This window comes from Mchenga conophoros, linkage group LG19 (assembly GCF_057382185.1).
Source record: "Mchenga conophoros isolate Kocher_MC1m ecotype Shallow Benthic linkage group LG19, M_conophoros_male_GT1.1, whole genome shotgun sequence".
Taxonomy (NCBI): Eukaryota; Metazoa; Chordata; class Actinopteri; order Cichliformes; family Cichlidae; genus Mchenga; species Mchenga conophoros.
In genome coordinates, this window is record NC_140544.1 from 8,947,693 (window position 1) to 8,968,852 (window position 21,160).

At 47.1% G+C, this 21,160-nt stretch overlaps 2 protein-coding genes across 4 annotated transcripts in view; one reads left to right on the plus strand and one right to left on the minus strand.

The window, feature by feature from the left end:
• The window catches only part of LOC146551686 (histamine H2 receptor), a 77,462-nt gene that overhangs the window by 28,907 nt on the left and 27,395 nt on the right, over nt 1–21,160 (minus strand). The gene's annotated exons all lie outside the window — the stretch shown is intronic.
• The window catches only part of mgaa (MAX dimerization protein MGA a), a 30,142-nt gene continuing 14,130 nt past the window's right edge, over nt 5,149–21,160 (plus strand). For 2 of the 3 annotated variants that reach the window (XM_085258038.1, XM_085258040.1), the window contains exons 1-7: nt 5,149–5,514; nt 14,211–15,301; nt 17,227–18,928; nt 19,010–19,265; nt 19,351–19,467; nt 19,591–19,713; nt 19,827–20,557. In XM_085258038.1, coding sequence (XP_085114164.1) covers nt 14,271–15,301; nt 17,227–18,928; nt 19,010–19,265; nt 19,351–19,467; nt 19,591–19,713; nt 19,827–20,557 — 3,960 coding nt within the window. In that variant the 5' untranslated portion in view covers nt 5,149–5,514; nt 14,211–14,270. The remainder of the gene's footprint in view (nt 5,515–14,210; nt 15,302–17,226; nt 18,929–19,009; nt 19,266–19,350; nt 19,468–19,590; nt 19,714–19,826; nt 20,558–21,160) is intronic. The other variant, XM_085258039.1, reaches the window with a different exon arrangement.

Consider the following 21,160-nt stretch of genomic DNA (forward strand, 5'->3'; position numbering starts at 1 on the left):
CCTCTGCTGACATGTCATGTGACAGGAAGCTGAAGGGCGTAGAGGCGACGGCTCAGGTTATTGATTATGATGTGACGGTAATCTGACGTGTGACACGGTAGAGGATGCCTCGTCATACATGTTCAGTGTTAGTGATGTAAAACCTTTTACTGTTGTCAGGTTTTAGGCTTACAAATATTTAAAATAACCTCATATTGGACAGATTTGTGATGTCATTCAGCAGGTGTGTGTATGTGAGTGTGTCGCTGTGATTGTGAACACTAAACTTGCAGGGCAGCCTCGCCGTGTGGCGCCGCTCTGCTTCCTGATAACTGTGATGTAACGGCTCTGAACATGAGTTATGATATCATCAGGGTGGAGCTGCTTCCTATTAGCTGATTGGAGGACCGTGTTGCTTTTGTTTAACATGACATTTAGAGAACACCACACTGCTCCACCTGCGCCTGGTCTCCAGGCGGCGCTCTGATGGAAGCAGAACGTTCCTGCAGGTCGGTGAGAAACGAACCGTGTGAATAAACGGGAAAACACATGAAGACCGTCACACTGAGCTTCAGCATCAAGTGCGGCACTTAGGCCCCGCCCATTGGTTAAGACAGCGATCCCAAGTCTCTGAGACGGGTCGTGGTTCTGTGCTGTGATTGGACGTTTCACTGCTGGGGCCCGTTCTTCGTACGTCGCTTACTACATCCAAGATCAAATCATCGCGCTAACCGTGAGCTCGCTAATCCGGTTCCCCGAACACACCTGCTGTTGACGATTACTACAGCTGGACGCAGGAATGTGACATCACTGGGTGTCGTAAAAGGGGCTACGCATCGATAGTAGAAACATTGATCGGCAACCCGCTGATTGGTCGGCGAAAATGTCCAAGGGGCGTGCTCGGTATTTTCCGGCAGCAGAGCAAGAACTCATGAGTGAGGGATTTCAGAAGTTTCAGAGTTTAATTAAAACGCAAGAGAACACTGCAAAGGCTGCAAAAGCAAGGAGAGAGGGCTGGCAGAAAGTTGCTGACAAATCAAACTCGTAGGTAATTTAATAATAATAATAATAATGGATTGGGTTTATATAGCGCTTTCCAAGGCACCCAAAGCGCTTTACGATACCACTATTCATTCACTCCCACATTCACACACTGGTGGAGGCAGCTACGGTTGTAGCCAGGCTGCCATATCGCGCCATCGGCCCCTCTGGCCAACACCAGTAGGCGGTAGGGTAGATCTATCATATGACACTATATTGTCCAATATCATATGGCATTATATTATATTATAATATGTTATATTATATCCCCTTTCACATTAGAGCCACAACAGGACCCACAAGAACATGGGAACAAGTAAAAGTGGAATACAGGAGTATTCTACAGAATGGTAATATTTATCTCTTAGATTGCTTTGCGTATCTTGGCAAGGTAATACTGGCCTGTAATACTCTGTTAGTTTGTTCATAACAGCAACCAAGAAAAGGGCAGAGGAAAAAAAGACAGGTGGTGGTCCTGCACCCCCTCGTCAACAAGTTGGTTAAGTAAATAATACCCTCACGGGAATATCGATATCTCTCTATGAGCACACTGTCGCGCTGAGCTAAAGGATCCTGTCTGTCCTGCAATATACGCTGAATTCTGAGGACTCTCCTTATCAATCTTGCACCTTCCGCAATGGGTTGGTCGCGTATACGGACAGGACATGGCTGCGACAGGCTTCCCAAATCCACCTTCGCTTTTATAGCCGTGGTCTCTCATCTTGATTACACGAAGTAATTTACAATTACTACTCTGAAATATGAATTACATCTGTAATAATCACATACATGTAATAGAATGTTAATAGTACATTTCCCTTTTTTAGGAAATGACCTGTATGTATCTGTGTGACATCAATAAAAGGATCAAGTGCTGCATTATCTTTAGTTACATTGATAATATTTATTTATGGTGAAACAGTGGAAAAATATCGCTGTTGCTTTCGTATAAATGAAGCGGACATACCTGCGTGGCCGCGATCTAATCCTGTTTACATAAAGTAAACCTGCTCCCGAGCAGGTTTACGCTTACGGCTCTGTTGCTATGACAGCAAGTCCCGGATGAGCTTCGGGGAACCGACTGATCCAGGATCACGCGAAATCGTCAACAATCTAATCCGGCTAACCTACTTAGCGAGGTACGAAGAACGGGCCCCTGGTTTGTTCATTGTTTACGTCGGTTGTGATGCAAACAAGAGCGGCTTAACTCTATGGCCAAAGCTATACTATGTTCTGATTTTGGATTTGGATTTAATGTATATAAAGGCTAATTCTACTCACTTATACATTATCCTGTTTTGAATGTAGAATTTTGTTTTTTGTTGTAAAATCTAATATTCATGCAACAAAGTAGAGCGCTAACTTAGCAGCTAGTCTGAATTTGCTTAGGTAGCAGGTTGTATAAACAGACACTATGGGTTTAACACAGGTATAAATATCTACTAATCAGTGTTAACATGAACTGAAATATCATTAAGATAATTTAATGGGTTAACTTAAAGGGTGACTTTATACCTAAATTCGACCTGTTGATCATACTACAGTGCAAACATGCTTATATCTGCCCTAAATCTGTGCAGTTTAGTCCTTTAGTCTATAGAGCTGGCCATCTTCTGGAGCCAGTCTTAAGTGGCAATGCATTTCTTTTCAGCTCCAGAAGTTGCTCTCTGTTTCTCTGTCTATACTAACGACTGTGACTATGCTAACTGGGATAATAAGGATGGTGGCTAGGGTTATAAGGAAGGCCAAAGCAGTCCCTAATGCTATGTCTTAAGTGTAACATTGCTATGTCTTGTCTTTATAGTGCCAGAGTTGGGAGGAATACCTTAACTCTAATTCACAACAGCAAAACTATGTTGGTTTACTACACAAAAGAGAAAAAAAAAAAGCGGCTTAACTCTGAAGGAGCAGCTGAGCGTGCCGACAGACCTGAAGACACAACGACACAAACCATAAACTGACCAATCAGGTCGCTGTGATGACAGCTGTGACATCACAGCAAGAGATGAACCTTCATGGTTTCTTAAATATGAGGATCTGGTGTACTGATGACATCACAGCGCTGCGATTAGTCAGTTTGGTTAACATCGGAAACTCCACGATGATCAGCTGATTACAGCGTTAATCCCAGTTCGCTGTGGTTCTTCAGACTTCACACAGAAACAGACGGTGTGGAGGAGGCCGCACAGGAGGTGGTGCCACAGGAGGCGGCGCCACAGGACAGGAGGAGGCGCCACAGGACAGGAGGAGGCCGCACAGACCTGTGGAGAGGATCAGGATGGAGGTTTTGGGAGGTGTTCAGCGCTGGGACAGAAGCTGGATATTTCACACTTTCATAGACACGCTTGTTCTCAGACTGACCCTCTGCATGTTTCCACGTGGACCTGATCACCTGTCAATGACTGTTATTGATCACTGCTGTAGAAGCTGAAGCCTCACCTGCCACCAGGGACGTTTGAGCTGCAGGTGAAGTTTGGCTAAACTAGAAGATCAAAAATACTAAAATACCTGCTCAAGGCAATACAACCCTACCTGTGCAGAAATGTTGGTCAAAAAAGAAAGAATAACGCAGCAAAAAAGTAGCAGATAGCTGTGCGCACCATCGACGAGGTTAAATCTCAGTTTTCCTCAGGTAAACGCAGAGTTTCTTCTTCTTTAAAACGCCAACATGTGACCAAAGGCCGACGCCCAGAGTGGCTTGTCGTGGGGAGCGTCAGGGAGCAGACTCTGGAGAAACCTCACTGCTGTTCCCGTGCAGACTTAAGCGCTGTCCTGACCTCACGGTTTCCTCCAATCAGGCTGAGAGATGTTTAAACGAGGTGTCAGGTGTTTACCGGCCAATGTTTGAACTCCAGGTAGAAAGTGTGAGCTGAGTTTACCTGACAGGCGCATTTCCCCAGGACAAACACTAACATTGTGGAGGTTCTGGTTCCAGCTACCTGTCACACTCCATGGTGATTGTTTATCCAGGTGTTTTACAGTCTGTCTTCGCGGCTGTGGTTTCCAGATATTTTGTGCTCAAAGGTCTCCAGAGTTTCAGAGCACACCTGTACTCGTACCTGCGCCATCACACGGAGATGCTGCAGAAACCTGAGAATAAAATTCTATACACACACACACACACACACACACGAGTGTTTTTCTTTTTACCTGTTCTTAACGCGCCCACACAGACCGCGAGATTTCACAGGACGCAAAATTTTGATGAAGCTCAACATTTGGATTTTTTTGGCTGTGAATAAACAGATCTGACCAATCAGATCGCTGCACTTGTACTCGTATCCCAAAGCGCGCACCGTCACTGAACACACATGCGACTCAGCAACACTAAAATAATCCTCACTCACCGCTCGCTGCTGCTCCAGACTGAAACGATCCCTCCTGGGATCAAACCAGGAAACCTGCTGCTGAACGCGTGAATCCAAAAATTCTGAATTTCCTGTTATCTTCATCAGGCTCCGCGTGTGAAGCCCTCTGCATCTACACCTTATAAAAGCCTCCACCCTTTACAGTTAACCACAGCCCGCTGAGTCCTTCACTATGTCCATGAAGCTTCACCCTCCTCCTCCTCCAGGCTGCAAGTCCGACCGTGCAGAGCTCTCATACACACCTGATCACCACGCCTGTACTTTCATTCTTCATAACAACGTTATGTTAAACTGCAGAAGCCCGGGGGCAGGTATGCAGGTGACACTGAGGTCAGAGGCACACACTTGTGCTTAAAACAGAGAGACAAAGTAATCAGAGGACTCCTATTAAACACTGGACACACTGTTACCTGCACTACATGTTTTATTGTAATAGATTACTTATTCACGAGCTGTGTCACGTGACTTACCTGTGAGTGTTATAAATGAGTGCATTTATAACGTGCCGGGTGGGCGGCAGCCACACCTGGCTAACTTAGTGTTAGCCGTGAGCTAACGGGGCACCTGGTGAACCCCGTACGCACAAAATAAAGCGCGCACACAGACACAGGAACGCGCAGTATCAGTGCGGGCTGAATGATCCAGCTGTGGTCACGTGAGTAGTGTGGCGGCAGCTGTGGTTCCCGTGCTGTGGCTCGGTTCCGCTTCGGAGTGTGACTAAACAGAGTCAGCTCGCCCCAAGCCCGCGGCCCGAGTCCGGGTCGAACCGACGGCACGGAGCCCCGGGAGGCGGCGGGCTGGCCGCCTGGGATCAAGCCGCGCCGCGGGGTCTCACCGGAGTCATCTTTGTGTTCTCGGAAGGCACGTTCGAGTCCCGCGGTCGCTCACGGGTCTCCGACGGCCGCTGCTCACGGGGATTCCTGCCGTCACAGCCAGGTTGCGGCCCCAAGATGGCGGCGGAGGCTGCGCAGTACTGGCGGAGGTGACGTGACTGCGGAGGACGCCGCGTGCGCTGTTGTTTGCCTCCCACCATTAAAGACTCTCCGCGGCCAGGCCGACCACCGAACCCGAACAACGGATCCACGGAGCCCCTCGGAAGCGCCGGGCGCGCGGGGGCGAACACAAGGTAACGATTGCGTCGGTACCGGAGCGCGTGGCCGAGCTTCGGGGTGACGGCAGCCACGGTGAGCTCGGTGAGGCCTGCGGCTAGCTGCTCTCTGAGGGCGGCACGGAGCACAACGAGCCCAGCGGAACCGAGACCGAACCTCCGCGTCCGCGCGCTGCTTCACCGGAACCTCGGGTGTCTGTGAGCACGTGCAGTTTAAAGGGCAGGTTAGCACGCGGCTCCTGCGGATGTGTTTATATCCAGGAGGCCAGGTGAGGGCAGATGGGTCATGGTTAGGGGCGGAACAAGGCCGAGGGCCTCAGTTTGTAGTTTTTAGTGTGGGGTTAGGGCGGGAAAGTAGCACAGAGCTAGCAGGCTGCACAGTGTCTGCGCCCTGAATGTTTCTGAGATGCTCTGACCTCAGCTCTGCCACATTCACGGGTGAGTTAAACTAAAGTCAGCAGCTCCAGCGCCCAGAGACCTCCTCAGTGTCCCTCAGACCTCCTGCTGCTACCCAGGGCTTGATGTGGCTGTGTTTTAGAGCTTCCTGTAAGAGTCTGCGTTACTTGTTAAAAACTGACTACTTGGACTTCATTGTAACACCTGCAGAAAGCACACCTTAGTATGCAATCCTGTCAAGACTTCTGTTTTCTTCAGGTGGCATAATAGCTGCAATGCTAACATGTTAGCAGATAGCAGCTAACCTGCCCAGTTAGCGTGAACACTACAGTGCTAAAGTATATGAGACTTAAGATAGCACAGTTACCTGTTACGAAGCCTGCAGTTTGACATTTTTGACCACACATGACTGCGAGTGCTAGCACTGGCTAGCTCACCAGAATTCGTTATTCACTCATTATGAGTGTTATACATCTTATGTGGTTAGCACAATGAAATTCAATTTAGTAGGTCGTCAGCAGGTTACACCTGTGTCAGGTAAACATCCTGCAACATGACATCACACACCCTGTGACCATACCTGACTGTATTTGGATGTGACGTGGCGGTAGGCATTATCAGCTAGCACTTTCAGGCTAACGTGATTGCAATCAGGATGTCAGTTTCAGCAATGATAACACAAAATGTTTCAGTAAATGTTCGTCCAGAGTAGAGCAGGGTGATATGACCAAAAATAGTTATCACGATATACATTTGAAAATTTGCGATAACGATATAACTGACGATATAATTGACACGAGACAAAATGCTTTACAACTCCACAATTTTATTAGTGCAAAACCCCCATCAATGTATTTTCACTTAAACAAGCAGCTGTTTTTTATATGCAATAAAGTTATATAAAAATGTAACAGTGCAAATGCAAATTCGTTGCTGACAGTTTAACCAAAAGGCATTTCCAGTGGAAACTGACCGACATATCCTCAGCATAACCATGTATAATATCCACAAAACTTAAAAAGAGGTTATACACACACAATACGGTAATATTATGTTGAAGCACAGTACGTATCACTCCGCGGTACAGCGGTGCGGCTTCGTAGCTCAGCAAAGTCGTACTGAAACCTTTGACAGATTTTCGAGCGCCGTGTACATAAAATTGTTTCAAGGTCAGTAAACACAACCAGAGTTCATACATAAGGCACACGGGATTATAAGGGGCACTGTCAACTTTCAGAAAAATCAAAGGATTGATTTTAAGTGTGCCGTATTTTCCAAACAACACGGTAATAACGACGGCCCGCTAGCATGCTCTACCGAAAATAGTGCTTTGTTGTGTATCTGACGGACGAAAACTAAACCAGTTCCACACCAGTGAAGCTGCAGCATTTTTACAAACCAGTTCTGGTTCATCTGTTTCATTCAATGATCCGCTTTCGCTCTTCTCATTCTGCATTGCCGCCATGTGCGTATGTAAACAAAGGCACTGCGCATGCGCGTTTTACACATATTCTATCGCGATATTTCGTTTTCCTATCGTTGCCCAAAATTACACCGTATTACCGTGAACGGTATGAGATAGCCCAGCCCCAGTCCAGAGTATTTTTTGTGAGGTTGAAGCTCAGCCCGCTCTGGCTTCTTGTCGTGTCCTTTGTGATGACGGGACATGATTTTGTGTCACGTTCCTGATTCAGCGTGGAACCCAAACTGAAACACGCACTTTTAAAATGAATGTATATAGAAACATATTTATGCACAGCTATTGATTCACCATAATGTCCACCATGTCTTGTTGTGTTTTTATAGCAGAATCTGTGATTTTGTTTCGTTTCTGTTGTTCATCAGTTAAAAATCATCTAGTTATTGAACTTAAAAAACGTCTTTCCCGTGATGTCTGGTCGCTGCCGCTCTCTCCCCGTGTGATCGCTAGCTAAGCTTACAGAGGTCTCCGCTGCAAGGGCCTGCCTCCACCCAAAAGCTTTAACAGACTCTGGTGTATATGAAGCATACGATGGATAAGAAAACCATGTTTGCGTCTAAAGATTCAGTGGTGATCGTGTTACTGAGGTCAGTGTTTGCTGATTTACAACAAGAAATAAAGGCCTGTTTAATCTGTGCAGCAGAGGAAAGAATAAAAATAACAGAGAAACGATTCCCCTATCAGCAAACTGGCAATACACATGCACACAGATGATGGTGCTTGTCTGATATTTTCATTGGTGCCTGCTCTGTTAAGTAACTGGTCAGTAACCAGCATTGAACTTAACGGTCTGAATTAGGGCTGCCACGATTAGTCAACTTGTCAAGATTACATCGACGATCAAAATCGTCGACACCTCGTTTGAAGCTTTGTAAGATCCCAGAAGACGCAGGAATAAGCAGACGTCTATTACCCACCAGCTCGATAGCTAGCCGAGAGGTCCGAGCCTCGAAAACAGTGTACTCCCCGCACATCGTTTTCAGACCCCCGCGGTCTTTCGCTACTCAGGTTAAACATGATATATAAACAGTGTAGGGACTAATGCGTTACAGTAACTACGTTATTATTGTGGTAATGAGCACGGTAACTAGTTATTATGCCAAAATCAGTAAAGCATTTATTGTTACTGGGATTTAGATGGGGTCGTTACTCGTTACTACTTGTGTTGCGTTCGACTGACCTCGGAAATCGGAACACCGACCTGGGAATGATGTCACACTCGACTAAATAGCGTTTTGGTTAGCGCCAGGGCGACACCCTCAAACATGGTTGTTTTGCTAACCCTCTACAAAAACAAATTACTACTAAACACATATGCAGCTCATCTGCAGTCTAGAATCTAGCTAGACTCATGGCGTCAGTCGACGACGGTCCAGTTGTTTGTTTTAGGATCCACTGCTTCTTCCTAGTGATAGATTAGATTAGATTTATAACACTGCTGCATCAACCCCAAAATGACGTGTTTGCATTTGTAGAGGGTTGAAACAATAGAAATAGATTAAAACAGACAGGAAAAAAAAGTGACACATAAAACAAACATCGTTAATTTCTAATTTAGTTTCATTAATTTCATCATTAACTTGCACTCACACTGCCATTAGGTGGCACAGTGCAGTGTGGCAGGATAGTGCTAACATGTAAGCAAGCTAGAACACTGGCATCCTTGCTGGAAGCAACACATTAATAAGAGAATTCTACGGTGGCCCTGAGAGGCCAAACGGACCGCAACTTCAGAAAACACTTGCAAAAAGAAAAATGCTGCAAAAAGAAAATGCTGCAAAAAGAAAAACGCTGCAAAAAGCACACACAACACAACGGAAATGTTTCTGGGGAGACAATAACCGGACGGACCAGTTGCACGAACCAAAAAATGCTAACAAGTGCACTGGGACTGGGAGACACTTCAAAGAAGTGGAAGCGGAGCAGCCGAAGAGTAAACTTTCAAAAGTAAGTAGTAAATATCATGTCACTTATTTATGTGCAAATGTTTAATAATGAAGAACATTAAAACATTACTGTTGGCCACATGTCGGCAAAGTTATGTGACATTAGTGATGTTTGTACTTTCAGCGTTTACTTTGTTTGAAATCCTGTACCTCGCTCTCTCTCTAGCTCTCTCTCTCTCGCTCTCTATATATATATCTATATATATCTATCTCTTACAGAGAATGTGATGATTTTGTGGATAATTAAAGTCAGTCATATATCCACAAACACAACAAGCTAAAAGTCAGTGATGCTGCTCGGTTTGCAGTCCTGAATATCGCGGCACAAGCAGGATTCACTGCACTGTTAATGTTAGCTATGTTATATTTCTGCCTCTGTTCGGTGGTGTCGAGCCAAACGGACTTTAACATGTGTTTGAACGAGCTGACGGTTCACTCGTTAAGCTGAAAGAAAGATGCTTTAATCACAGGAGTCACACATGTGTCCACTGTACCATCTGGGAACTCTTCTTGTTTCGTAATAACACACACAAATCCTCCTTCTCTGGTGCTGTTTTGTAGCAGTGTATACACCTGAGACTGTCACCTGTCTGTCTGTCCTGCACTCTCTCTGTTTCTTTCTCTCTGATTGTGGAATAAAAGTATGAACATGTGTTTATAAGTTACACTTGTGTTTGAATCCTGCAGCTTATCACACATTTGATTTCCATGTGTGACAACTGCAAGTGTCCAGAGTGAGGACAGACTGAGGGACCCACTGCTGCTCATCAGCTGTGAGGCTTTGCACCCCTGATGATACACCAGGACAAACTCAGCAGTGTGTGAGGAAGAGGAGGAGGAAGAGCCAGCAGCAGCTGACAGATGGAGAGCATAGACAGACTGTTCCCTGTTTGTGAAGGACTGCTAGGAAAGTTTAGAATAACTAATTGTCTGTCCTGAATCAGTCTTATTAGGTAATGTTCAAATAATTTTATCATTCCAGTGTTTTCAGTGTGGGAGAAAGTACTCAGGGCCTTCAAGTTACACACTATGAAAGGCAGCAACAAGTTTTATATTCAGAAACCTAAAGTATGTATCAGCAGCAGAATGGAGCTAAAAATAAATGTTTGTTTCAGTTCTATGAAGCTTTGAGTATTTTGGATTAGTAGCACTGCTGTGTGTGTTGCATCATATTGCTGTAATTGTTTATATGCTTTATATATTCTGAGCTAAGTTGATCTATAGTGTTACATCATATTCTGTAAGGATGTTATGTGTTTGTAGACTTTCTGCCCAGTTTGACCCATTTAGCAGAAGTCAGCCTGTTTAAGGCTCTGATATCTATTCTGTGTGACTTAAAGCAGTTATGACATGGTCTGATTTTCTCACCCAATAAAGGAATATTTCATACATCAGTCTACTCTTCATTCTATCAGACACAGTTATCACAGCTCGTACATTTCCTTTTTACACATGTATGTAAGCATTGAGCCAAATTTAGTAATGCCAGCATACTGAAGGAACGACATTTGTCTCTTATATACAGTGGGGCAAAAAAGTATTTAGACAGCCACCGATTGTGCAAGTTCCCCCACCTAAAATGATGACAGAGGTCAGTAATTTGCACCAGAGGTACACTTCAACTGTGAGAGACAGAATGTGAAAAAAAAAATCCATGACTTCACATGGTAGGATTTGTAAAGAATTTATTCGTAAATCAGGGTGGAAAATAAGTATTTGGTCAATAACAAAAATACAACTCAATACTTTGTAACATAACCTTTGTTGGCAATAACAGAGGTCAAACGTTTACTATAGGTCTTTACCAGGTTTGCACACACAGTAGCTGGTATTTTGGCCCATTCCTCCATGCAGATCTTCTCGAGAGCAGTGATGTTTTGGGGCTGTCGCCGAGCAACACGGACTTTCAACTCCCGCCACAGATTTTCTATGGGGTTGAGGTCTGGAGACTGGCTAGGCCACTCCAGGACTTTCAAATGCTTCTTACGGAGCCACTCCTTTGTTGCCCGGGCGGTGTGTTTTGGATCATTGTCATGTTGGAAGACCCAGCCTCGTTTCATCTTCAAAGTTCTCACTGATGGAAGGAGGTTTTGGCTCGAAATCTCACGATACATGGCCCCATTCATTCTGTCCTTAACACGGATCAGTCGTCCTGTCCCCTTGGCAGAAAAACAGCCCCATAGCATGATGTTTCCACCCCCATGCTTCACAGTAGGTATGGTGTTCTTGGGATGCAACTCGGTATTCTTCTTCCTCCAAACACGACGAGTTGAGTTTATACCAAAAAGTTCTACTTTGGTTTCATCTGACCACATGACATTCTCCCAATCCTCTGCTGTATCATCCATGTGCTCTCTGGCAAACTTCAGACGGGCCTGGACATGCACTGGCTTCAGCAGCGGAACACGTCTGGCACTGCGGGATTTGATTCCCTGCCGTTGTAGTGTGTTACTGATGGTGACCTTTGTTACTTTGGTCCCAGCTCTCTGCAGGTCATTCACCAGGTCCCCCCGTGTGGTTCTGGGATCTTTGCTCACCGTTCTCATGATCATTTTGACCCCACGGGATGAGATCTTGCGTGGAGCCCCAGATCGAGGGAGATTATCAGTGGTCTTGTATGTCTTCCATTTTCTGATGATTGCTCCCACAGTTGATTTTTTCACACCAAGCTGCTTGCCTATTGTAGATTCACTCTTCCCAGTCTGGTGCAGGTCTACAATACTTTTCCTGGTATCCTTCGAAAGCTCTTTGGTCTTGGCCATGGCGGAGTTTGGAGTCTGACTGTTTGAGGCTGTGGACAGGTGTCTTTTATACAGATGATGAGTTCAAACAGGTGCCATTCATACAGGTAACGAGTGGGGGACAGAAAAGCTTCTTACAGAAGACGTTACAGGTCTGTGAGAGCCAGAGATTTTCCTTGTTTGAGGTGACCAAATACTTATTTTCCACCCTGATTTACGAATGAATTCTTTACAAATCCTACCATGTGAATTCATGGATTTTTTTTTTTTTTCACATTCTGTCTCTCACAGTTGAAGTGTACCTCTGGTGCAAATTACTGACCTCTGTCATCATTTTAAGTGGGGGAACTTGCACAATCGGTGGCTGACTAAATACTTTTTTGCCCCACTGTATAATACATCTATAGAGACACTGTCAAAGATACTTGAGTGTCTTTGAGTGAAGATTTAAGGTGATAGGAAATATAAATAGCTGCAACTTGAATCTTTACTGAAGCTCAGTATTTGGCACAGAGTTCATGTTCACTGCTGTAATGTATCGACCGGGCTCAGGGGGTTGGGAAGCGTATCTGTAACCGGAAGGTCGCCGGTTCGATCCCCGGGCTCTCTGTCCTGGTCGTTGTGTCCTTGGGCAAGACATTTTACCCTACTTGCCTACTGGTGTTGGCCAGAGGGGCCGATGGCGCGATATGGCAGCCTCGCTTCTGTCAGTCTGCCCCAGGGCAGCTGTGGCTACAACCGTAGCTTGCCTCCACCAGCGTGTGAATGTGAGAGTGAATGAATAGTGGCATTGTAAAGCGCTTTGGGTGCCTTGAAAAGCGCTATATAAATCCAATCCATTATTATTATTATTATTATTATTATTATTATTATTATTATTATTATTATTATTATTATTATCATAATAATCTGACAATAACTATAATATTGGCCATATTGTATATACATTACCACAGTGAGATGATTTTAGTCTCATGAACAACATCAGCTAATTGTTATTTACTAACTAATCTTGAAATGACTGTTCAGCACAGGAATGAAGCCCAACTATCATGTTTTACAGTCCTGTGGTCTCAGCCTCAGATACTCAACTAATCAAAGTGATGTCATAAAACATGAACGAACAATAAAACATTTTGTTCTCCTTCATTTCTGTCAAACAAAGCTGTATGAAACGTTTCCAGCTGTTAGTATCATGGTTGCTAGGCGACCTGGGCAGCGCAACGGAGGCTAGACCGTCCCATTTCACAAGCCTCGCACTTCCGGCCTCAGCGGTCTTTAAGTACGCGGCCCTTGAGGACTGTTAAGGCTGCAGACCCTGAATTGGGATACAGCCATACATACATGTTTTGGTTTGTGCAACTGGTCCGTCCGGTTATTGTCTCCTCAGAAACATTTCCGTTGTGTTGTGTGTGCTTTTGCAGCGTTTTTCTTTTTGCAGCGTTTTTCTTTTGCAAGTGTTTTCTGAAGTTGCAGTCCGTTTGGCCTCTCAGGGCCACCGTAGAATTCTGAGTAAAACCAAAGTAACGAAGTAACATAGTTACTTTGAAAGTAACGAAGTAACATAGTTCTTTCAAAAGTAAGTTACCCAACACTGTATATATCACTCAGATAACTTAAAAATGTTATTGTTGGGCTTTTTTCAGTGTTTTATGTGTTCCTGAGTAAATCGGTTTGGCTGAGATTAAGTTCTGGTTTTCACACAGTTGAATAAACGTCAAACAGAAAACGGATTAAACAGAAGTGTGAGATGGTCGAGTTTACTCCAGCGTCCTGTTATATTTTAGACAGCAAGGAGCAGACGGCCGAGTTTATTAAACTCCACCAAGACAGCGGTGACGTAAATCTGAAGCCTAGACCGTCCAATTTCACAGCCCTTTACTTCCGGCCTACCCGACCTTCTGAGGACCCGGCCCACGTAGACCGCGAAGGCCGGGTCCTCAGGAGCTAAAGTCTGTGTGAGGGGGTCTTTGATATCCTCTCCAGGGCTCACGGTCCTGACAGCTCAGCTTTGTGATCCAGGTGCATCCTGTGGTTCTGTGTGGAGAATTCGGGCATTAACGAAACCATCGGATGATGTTTTAACACGTCACCGGACTCTGTTCGAGCATCTTGTGCAGCTGTTATTGACTCTGTGCTTCTTGTTTTCAGGATGCTGTCCTGACCTGTCGTGCAGATGAATAAACTCCAGGATCCTCGTTGGACCTGTTCATGGCTTCTAAGAAGAAGCAGAAAAACATGGTGTTCCATCAGGAAAGGGCGACCACCCCTGCAACAGCAACCGCTGCCAGCAGCCCCCCTTTGTCATGGTGCGTCACCCCGAAACCCGGGAAGGCGAGCGAAGGCGGGGTGGAGCAGGCTGTCAGGAGGGGCACTGAGCAGAAACATCCCGCCAGCGAAAAGCCTCAGTCGGACACTCTGCCACCGGAGAACACCTGCGGGGGCATCACAGTGACCCTGGAGAACCACAGCATGTGGAACGTGTTCTTCAGATGTGGAACAGAGATGATTCTGACCGAACAAGGCAGCAGGATGTTCCCCTACTGCCGCTTCCGCATCTCCGGCCTGCAGCCATCCAGGAGGTACACTCTGATGATGGACGTCCAGCCATTAGACAACAGTCACTATAGATGGACCGGCAAGAACTGGCAAGCTGATGGTAAAGGAACACGGCATGCAAAGAGTCAGCCTTTTGCTCATCTAGAGTCCCCGGCGACGGGCCAACACTGGATGCAGAGTCCGGTGTCCTTTTACAGGATGAAGCTCACAAACAACATCTCAGACCGAGACGGGAACACTATTCTGCATCCGATGCACCGCTACCTACCGCGACTGCACGTGGTCCAGACAGACAAAGCTGCTAAAGACATAAAACTGAGTGATCCCGGTGTCATTACCTTCTCATTCCCCCAGACTGAATTCATGGCGGTCACAGCCTATCAGAACGCTCGGTTTGTTCAGCTGAAGGTCAACTACAACCCGTTCACTAAGGGACTGAAGGAGGACGGGTCTGGTTCATGGGGAGGAAAACTGAAAGCGAACTCTGGGGATCCGTTCCATAAACAAGGAGGATTTGCTGAGCAGTTTCCTGTGAAGGAGAGCCTGAGGTCTTTGCTGGCAAGCCACAAACCTCGAGCCTCCAAATCAGTGGAGTCCAAACCTTCAGTGCCCGGAGACCTCAAAGACAGTTCCACTACAAACAGAGATCCGCCTGCTGCCATGCCCCCCGGGCAGATTTTGGGGTAAGACTTTGATTCTTTAGTTTCTCTGTACTGAGTATCAGGTGTGTAAGAAAGACGTGTTTCCAGTCAGCCAGCGGACTTCCTGTGTTTAGGCTCATGTTAACCGTCGGTGTGTCGTAATCGTTCTTCCACTGACGAGCACCTCCAGAAAAATATCTCTGTGTGCCACAGCAGCTGGGGTGGGTCTGTTAGGTAGTGGAGAGAGTGGATTACCTCTGAGAAACCCACCACCAGCCCAACTGCTGCTGTCCACCTCAGCCACCTGTGTGAGCTACACATCAAGCTTTAGTTTCATGCACAAACTACAAATCGATGGTGACATGAATAAATGTTTGATGGATCTCCACCTTCCTGCTGAAAACTCAAAAACTGTTTGCAGAGATTTTAAATTGGTGGAGAGATGCTGTACTTGTTTAGAACTAAAAGGGCCAGAGTTCCAGAGAAACTAGAAAGTAAAAGTTCTTCAATGGGAGCAGTTTTGGGGCAACGTTTGAATTTTGAGGGTCTTTGGTTCCCCACCGAACCAAGGGCGTCTTGTTCTGATTGTCCATCAGAATATTCAGGAAAGCGTTACACACCGTTTCCTGATCTTTAGTGTCTTACCTTGAACACACTTATTTTTTTATCTGTTCCATAACGACAGCACAAAGCAGTCTGTGATGGTCCCAGTTACTTGCTGTAAATGTTCAGCTCTGGTTCATGAAGCCCAGCAGGTGTTCGCACCCAGTACTTTAGCGTCTGAATTATGGGATGGTTTTTGGTTTGTTTTGCTCCTGGCAGTCTGTGGGTATCATAGAAGCAGTCACACATGACTGAATATCTGTTAATTCAATTCAATTTTATTTATACAGCACCAAATCACAACAGCAGTCGCCTCAAGGTGCTATATATTGTACAGTAGATCCTACAATAATACATGCAGACAAAAACCCAACAATCACATGACCCCCTATGAGCAAGCACTTTGGCAACAGTGGGAAGGAAAAACTCCCTTTGAACAGGAAGAAACCTCTGGCAGAACCAGGCTCAGGGAGGGGCGGGGCCATCTGCTGTGATTGGTTGGGGTGAGAGAAGGAAGACAGGATAAAGACATGCTGTGGAAGAGAGACAGAGATTAATAACAGATATGATTCAATGCAGAGAGGCCTGTTGACACACAGTGAGTGAGAAAGGTGACTGGAAAGGAAAAACTCAATGCAATGATTATTAGGACATCTAGAACCGAGCTCTCCCTGGAATTCTTCCCCTGGATAAATGACTGAACATTTATCTGCAAACTTGAGTTGCTGTGTGACCTGCAGACCTGGTTGTAGATCTAGGTCTGCAACCAGGTGCTAACCACATCTTTGTCCGTGTTCCAGCCAAGGAACTCAGAGACTACCTGGCAGGTTCTGTCCTCTTGATGTCGAGTTCTCCTCTTCACCATCAGCCAATCAGCTAACACAGCGGTTAACGGCAAATCAGACGTGTCACAGCCTCCATGATGGTGGTTGTTTGGTGCATTCAAAACTGAAGTTGGAGGAGATGTTTGTGACATCGTTACACTGCAGGAGAATCATAAAGGCTGAGGTGGCGGGTCAGTTTGCGGTTCTTCTATTCCCTGGAGAACCGTTCTGCATGAGTAAAAGTGAATAAAACCATGAAAATAAGATTATTAAGGGATTTTTAAATGCTTAAAAAAAGAAGAAACAGTGCTCCGAAGCCTTTACTTGATTTATTTTTTTTTTAAGTTAGACAAATACAACATCACAGAGAATCAGAGATCCCAAACCCCTTTGCACAGGAGGAAACGGGCTAATTTTAGCTCCATGTATGAAGCTTGATTGTAAACAGTCCTCTCAACGAGTTTAATGCTGCAGGTTTTGATTGACCTCATAAATAACACCGATGTCACTAATCCAGTGTTTTCGTTTGCTTTGCCTCAGCAGCGTCTCACGTCCAGCTCAGAAGTTGTTCTCGGAGCTGATTCGTGAAGCTCACGTTTCACTGCAGAGATGCAACCTGGAGCAGCTCGGCATCAATCACAGCGCCTCTCTCAGAGCAGAGCAAACCAACACTAAGAACTCGAGTGTAAAAGCTAAAGGACGAGAAGCCCTTAAAGACAGTACATGTGTTAAAGCACCTCCAAGGAAATGTGAAATAAGAGGGACCATTAAGGACGACGGGCAGTCGCTGAATTCACTAAACTGTAACGATGGTGTTGGGAGGGGTGGTCCTGGTCGTGCTGCTCCAGAAGTATCCCAGAACTCCTCTGAGGACTTGGAGCACCGACCTAACCCAGACGCTACAACAGAGACAGCCATGAAGCAGCACAAGCGGCCGGCTCGGCTGCCTCTGCCGGCGCTCGCTCTCTTTCTGAGGCAGCACTCTAAAAAGACAAAGAACAAACCGGACTCTCTGGCCCCGGCAGCTCCTCCTGAGCGCCTGTCCGTATTGGCCAGTTCTGCTGCTTCTTTTGCACATCCGCTTTGGGAAGGTACCGCTGGTGCAGCATATCCCTCCAAGGATCTCGGCAGCCTGAAGCCCGACCTCACGACCTCCGGATGTACAGATCCTCTAGCTGACATGGTTTTTAATGTCTCTGGACAAACCGTGTCTCCTCAGCAGCCCGGTCCAGCTGCTGCTGCACATCTGCTGGGTCCAAGAACTGACGACCGCTCGGCTCGCGTTTCCGAAAGCCCGGGCCCAGAGCCGAGAGGCCCTGACAGTACCCAAGTGTTACCCGGCTTAAACCAGCCATTCTGCTCCCTCGGGGCATCTCTTACTACCTCTTCACTGCCTCCTACTGCCCCCCCGCCCCTCCACACAGTGTTATGTTCCCCGAACTCACCACAAACACCACCTGAATCATCGACACCACCTTTAGACTCCCCCACTCTGAGGTCTTCGCTTCCTGACCCAGAGTGTTCGTCCTTCGGCTATGAGCCGATGTCTCCTGCGAGTTCTCCAGAACCTTTACCTCACCTGCCGGCCTCGATCGCTTTAGAGCTCGACTCTGCGGCCTCTGAAGCATGTGATGCAGCAGGACCTCCTGAAGACTCGCAGGACACCGAAGACCCGTCTGTGTTTAAATGGCATACAGTGTTACCTCCACCCGAGTCCTTCGTAGACACGTCATTCACAACATTTCAGCCTCCACCGCAGACTTTACCTGAGGACCCTGAACCACAGAGTCCAAACACCTCCATGCCTGCTCCTGATCCTCCGGCATCTTTCCCAGAGAGCGAACAGTCGCTGCCCTTCCCCGCAGAGCTATCCCCACTCGCCCTTCAACTGCCTCTGTCGCCAACCTTCTCGTCAATAGACGGCGACGGACTCTCTCCCACGCCTTCACTCGCTGACCTCGTGCAGTTTTTGTCCAATGACGTCGACCTCGGGATGGGGGTGGAGTTTTCGAACACTGAGGCAGCGGCTGTTCCCTGCTTACCTGTGACAGAAACACATGAACCTTCTCAGCAGGTCCATCCGCTCCCAGCCAGAAAACCCTGCAAGCGAAAGAAGGAGGTTCGGCAGCGAAGGCTTGGCAAGAGCGAGGTGGAGCAGGAGGTGGACAACTCCACCTACAGGAGCATGCAGCCGAACCTGGAGGAAGTGGAGGAGCAGTTATTCATCTCTTTCACTTCAAAGGTAACGTTGGATAGATAACTGATCATAAACCACCATAATACAGCATGCATACTAAGGGTTAACACACAGCCCCTGTTTCAGGAGGCTCTTAAGCTCCACCTGGCCGACTCCTCCGACAGGCCGGCTCCACGGCCCACACCTGACGGTCAAAGAACTGCAGACTCACCTGAGGGCGGTGACCGGTTGGACATAAGCGATGAACAAAGCTCCGACTTAAACCCATCCAAACCCAAAGCGGAGAGTCTGGCAGAGATGATCGCTTCCTTCCAGAAGATTCTGCTGAGAGACTTGAAGCTCATGAAGCACAGGCAGGTCATCCACCCTGTGCTGCAGGAAGGTACGATCCCCTGGTTCCTGTTTGCAGGCAGCAGGTAGAAGCTCTCTGTTCTGTCTCTGACTGCTTTTGTTCTTCTCTGTGAAAGTCGGTCTGAAGATGAACCTGCTGGACCCGTCTCTGGCCATTGACCTACAGTACCTGGGAGTCCGCCTGCCCTTCCCCCTGCCGGGCGCCAGCATGGAGCCGCTGTCAACGTCTCAAGGTGAGCATGAGCACGAACAAGCAAAGTGTCCTGACTCACCTGTGCCTGAACACCCAGCCTGAGCAGAACACCTGCGAGTCCGTTTACAGGTAACAGCTCCGCCTGTGTTCTCTTCTGTTTCAGGTGTTTCTGCTGCATTTGTGTCCCGAACAGGAAAAACCACAGACGTCACTCAGATTAAAGGTTGGAGAGCGAAGTTCACGTTGTCTGAGACTCCGCCCACACCTTCAGCCTGCAGACCTGAAGGTGCTTTTCTACGCCATGTGCTCACAGCTGGTTATAGTTTTGTTGTTTTTCAGCTCGGCTCCGGCCGCGCTGGGCCGTGTGCTGGTCTAACTGGTTTGTGTTGAATCCTGCAGCCGGTTCGAGTTCAGAGCCGCAGAAGAAGAACCTGTCGGCGTTCTGCAGCGACATGCTGGACGAGTATCTGGAGAGTGAGGGGAAGCTGATCGACGAGCGTGCCGCCAGCTTCTCCCAGCCGCCGGTGGAGCCGCTGGTGTACGAGCTGCCCACCAGGAGTACCAGCTACGTCCGGACCCTGGACCACGTCCTGAAGAAGCAGACCGCCGACCCCGCCTCCTCTGACCTCATATCTGGGTTCATTCCCCCTTCCAAGAGGCCCCGCTTCAAAGAGCCTAAACCAGGCCGGAGGGGTGAGAGGAAGCAGAAAGGTTCTAAACAGAGCAAACTCAGACCAGAACCTGCAGCTGCTCTGGGTCCTGAACCCAGTCAACTGGAACCTCAGCAGCCTGTGGGCCACGCCCCCTCAGCGCCTCCATCACGCCCAGATTCAAACCCCATCAAGAGGCGGAGGAGGCTCAAACCCAGGACCTCATCTCAGACCCTCAGTCCCTCTAGGGCCACAGTGCCCCCATCGGTTATGTCCAGGGACCTGGCCCCGCTGGAGTCGGACTCTGAGCTGGGGGGCGGGCAGAGCGAGGACGGCGGCAGGAGTCGGCGCCAGCCGATGACCCGTGCTCTGCAAAAACAGAAGGTCCTGGAAGACGGTGCCGTGTGGGAAGGCCTGCGCCGGACCAGCATCACTACGGAGAGGGCCGCCATCGCCCTCACGTCCCTCTTCACTCAGACGGTGAGCATTCATTGGCTGCAGCATCTCCTAGAGGGTGGGGGTGAAAGTGCAGCTCAGTGTAAAACAGCTGTTTGTTTTTGTGATAAATGATCATTTTAATGTTCTCTTTGAAAAATACTGCAGGAACTTTGTGCTGTGTGAGTTTAAATGATGTGAAGGGCAAACTAACAGGTGTTTATTACAGACCAGTAATAACAACCACACACTGTTAATAATCACGGACTATTAAAGATAATTAGACACTATTACAAGGTTACAACCAATGTTCCCTCTAAGCTGGCAGGTGTCTGCGCACAGAAAAAAAATCTAACCTGAATTGAAATTAAAATTAATACGTTAACGATTCTGTTCTTCAGTGTTAGTCAGTGAGTGTCTGGCTGCTCCCGTATGGGATCAGAACGATGCCACCTTATCCCAAAGTCCAGCCGATGATGCGATTCACATTCGTATATACCAGTTTTTAAATTGTGTTGATCGGCCACGTAAAACCAGAGTTACGATAAAAATATCTGCAATGTTTGGTTTTCTTCCTGAATACTGTCGTTGTTTATATTTACTGCGGGAAGAAACGGTAAAAACCGCGTTTTATAGGGAAAACGCTCG